Source organism: Ursus maritimus, unplaced genomic scaffold (genome assembly GCF_017311325.1).
Source record: "Ursus maritimus isolate PB19 unplaced genomic scaffold, ASM1731132v1 scaffold_4, whole genome shotgun sequence".
Classification (NCBI taxonomy): domain Eukaryota; kingdom Metazoa; phylum Chordata; class Mammalia; order Carnivora; family Ursidae; genus Ursus; species Ursus maritimus.
Window position 1 is genome coordinate 4,142,021 of NW_024426552.1, and position 2,539 is coordinate 4,144,559.

Sequence of the window (2,539 nt, forward strand, 5' to 3'; positions counted from 1 at the left end):
AGGGCTCCATTACTGGCTGGCGGTAATCTAAAATCATCATAAGCCCAGTGGAAGGTAAAGCCTATAGGAGGTAAGTCTGAGGCTTCCCCCTGCCAGCTGGGATCAGCATCTCCTTCTTCGGGTAACAAAAAGATACGGTTAGTGTCATTAAATTGCTCTCTCCTTGATCCCCTCCCCCCATTCTACCTTCATTATTCATCTCATTTGGCCCAGAAGAAACCCTCTCTCACTGTGCAGTCCCGCAGGAGTGAGTGGGTTTTGGGCGTGGAAGTTTGCACTCACACTTATCGACCTCTGACTCAGATATCTTTCCAAGATCTGAACTCATTCGAGGCTGGGAATTTTCCCCCCCGAAGGTGGAAAAACATCTTTCCTCCCCAATTTGTTCTACGAGTACAAAAGATACTGTTCTCTAGGAAGAGATGGAGGTACTCTGTTGTCTTTAAACTGCACTTTAGGTTTGCTGTTGGGGTGATTAAAAAAAAAGTTACTTCCAAAGTGGAACCTTCAGTGTAGAAAATCGAGACAATTTCCAGGGAATTATGCTTAGTGAAAAAAAGCCAATTCCAAAGATCCCACACTATGTCATTCCTGTGTGCAAACATAACGTATTTTGAATAACACAATTTTTTAAATAGATCTAAGATTCGTGATGGCCGGAGTTTGGGGATTCAGTTCTAAAAAGGGGGAGGGGTCCTTTCGTAATGGTTTGTTCTAGATCTTGACCGCAGTGGTAAAGACACGAAGTTACACAGCTGATAATATTGTACAGAACAATGCACGCTAACGAGGAAATCTGAGTAAGATCCGTGATTTGTATGAAAGTCAATCTCCTGGTCATTGGATACTTTTTTTCCTTTTTTGGCAAAGTTCTGCCAAATGATAGCACCGAGAAAACTTAGCAGAGTCTTACTTCTTACAACCGCGCAGAAACTCAGATCCACTCTGCTCTAAACACACGCACCCACCCACACAGGCCAGCAGCCGCGCGCGGGGCGGAGAACGCAGGGACCCCACATGTCCCTCGGTGCGTCTGCAGTGCCCGGGAGCCCGGGGGGAGGCGGGGCCGGCGGGCGGCGGAAGTGACGTCAGCGGGCGGGGCGCACACCTGGGCACCTGGGCGGCCTGCGCGGCCGCGGCAGCGCAGGGTGGCAGCGAGACGCGGGCCATGGAGGGCGAGAGCGGGAGCCCGTGGGCCCTGGGTCTGCTGCGCACCTTCGACGCGGGCGAGTTCGCGGGCTGGGAGAAGGTCGGCTCGGGCGGCTTCGGGCAGGTGTACAAGGTGCGCCATGTCCACTGGAAGACGTGGCTCGCCATCAAGTGCTCGCCCAGCCTGCACGTCGACGACAGGTCAGCCGCTCGGGCGGGGGCGCTGGGGCGGGCGACGCGGCCTGGAGCCGGGTGCCTGGATTCCGGGGGTTCTCCTCTCCACCTGGGTCGCCTCCAGACTACTCGGAGGGTAAACCAAGCGCCAGGCGAGGCTGGGATCCGCCGGCGGTGTCCGCGCCGCTTGCCCGGCCCGAGGGACGGGGAGGCCGGGGTGGCCACCGGTCTCATTGCGCTCTCCGGGTTCCCGGCTGCGGCTCCTCTAGGGGACTTCGAGGGGCCGCGTTTGGTGGAAACGTTGTGAGGCGCCCAGTGGTGCTACCTGGCTTCGCGTGAAGCCTCAGATTTTCTGGGCTTTGGACCCGCGCCCCTCGGAGGCGCGTCGGACCCGCCTGGGCGCTGCGGTCTGCGCCCGGCTTAGAAAAATTGCCGTGTGGTGATTTGGGCTTTGTGAATTAGTTAGACTCCGTTCGACTTACTTAGTAATTTACGTTGGAGCACAAATTGGTGTAAGACGGTAATTATTTCGGTCGGAAGTACTGGCTTGGCTTGGCCTGGCCAGGCTTCCCCGGCGCTACGGGGCTCGGGTTTGGCCTTGGGGTCCGGCAGGTGGCCCGGGGGGTCGTGTTCCGCCCAGCGCTTCCTCCCGGCACACTCTAGTTTTAGCTGACTTTATTTCGAGACCCAGCCTCGGGGGAGGGGACTTTCCATTGACTTGCTTTGTGGTGGAGCCAGAGCGCCGTCCCTCCTGCACCCCCCTGCTCCAGTCCAAAAGCCAGGACCGAACCTGCCTGTCCCTGCCTAACAGGGGTGCTCAAGTTAATGACCATTGGAAGGGACGCGAGGCCACCCCAGTTAAACTCAGTCACTGGATTGTGATCTGGGCATCATTTTTGGGGTGCAGGTGGGAGAGGGGGGTGTCGAGAAGCAGCTTTTATTGATTCCACCTTTTCCATTTGCCTTTTAGGAGTGTATAGGTAAGCTTTGGTTGAGCACATTGAAATGATCGTTTGGTGAAAGTTTGCATTCTACGTGGAAGTTGTGTTTGTTTTCTGTGTGGCGATCTCTTACAGAGTCAGTCCCGGACACACAGACTAAGGAAAGCAGCTCCTTTTAAACCCCACATAGCATCTGCTGCCTCAAACACCTGGTTTTTAATCCTTGGCTTACGGAGTGTTGGCGCCTCCAAACCGGTGGGGTGGTGGCGACGCTC

General features: G+C 55.6%; 1 protein-coding gene across 1 annotated transcript in view; it reads left to right on the forward strand.

Moving 5' to 3' along the window:
- Window positions 1-1,114: 1,114 nt before the first annotated feature.
- RIPK4 (receptor interacting serine/threonine kinase 4) overlaps window positions 1,115-2,539 on the forward strand; it is a 25,539-nt gene continuing 24,114 nt past the window's right edge. Inside the window, exon 1 of the mRNA XM_040621889.1 lies at window positions 1,115-1,350. Within this exon, the coding sequence (XP_040477823.1) occupies window positions 1,169-1,350 (182 nt within the window). The 5' untranslated portion in view covers window positions 1,115-1,168. The remainder of the gene's footprint in view (window positions 1,351-2,539) is intronic.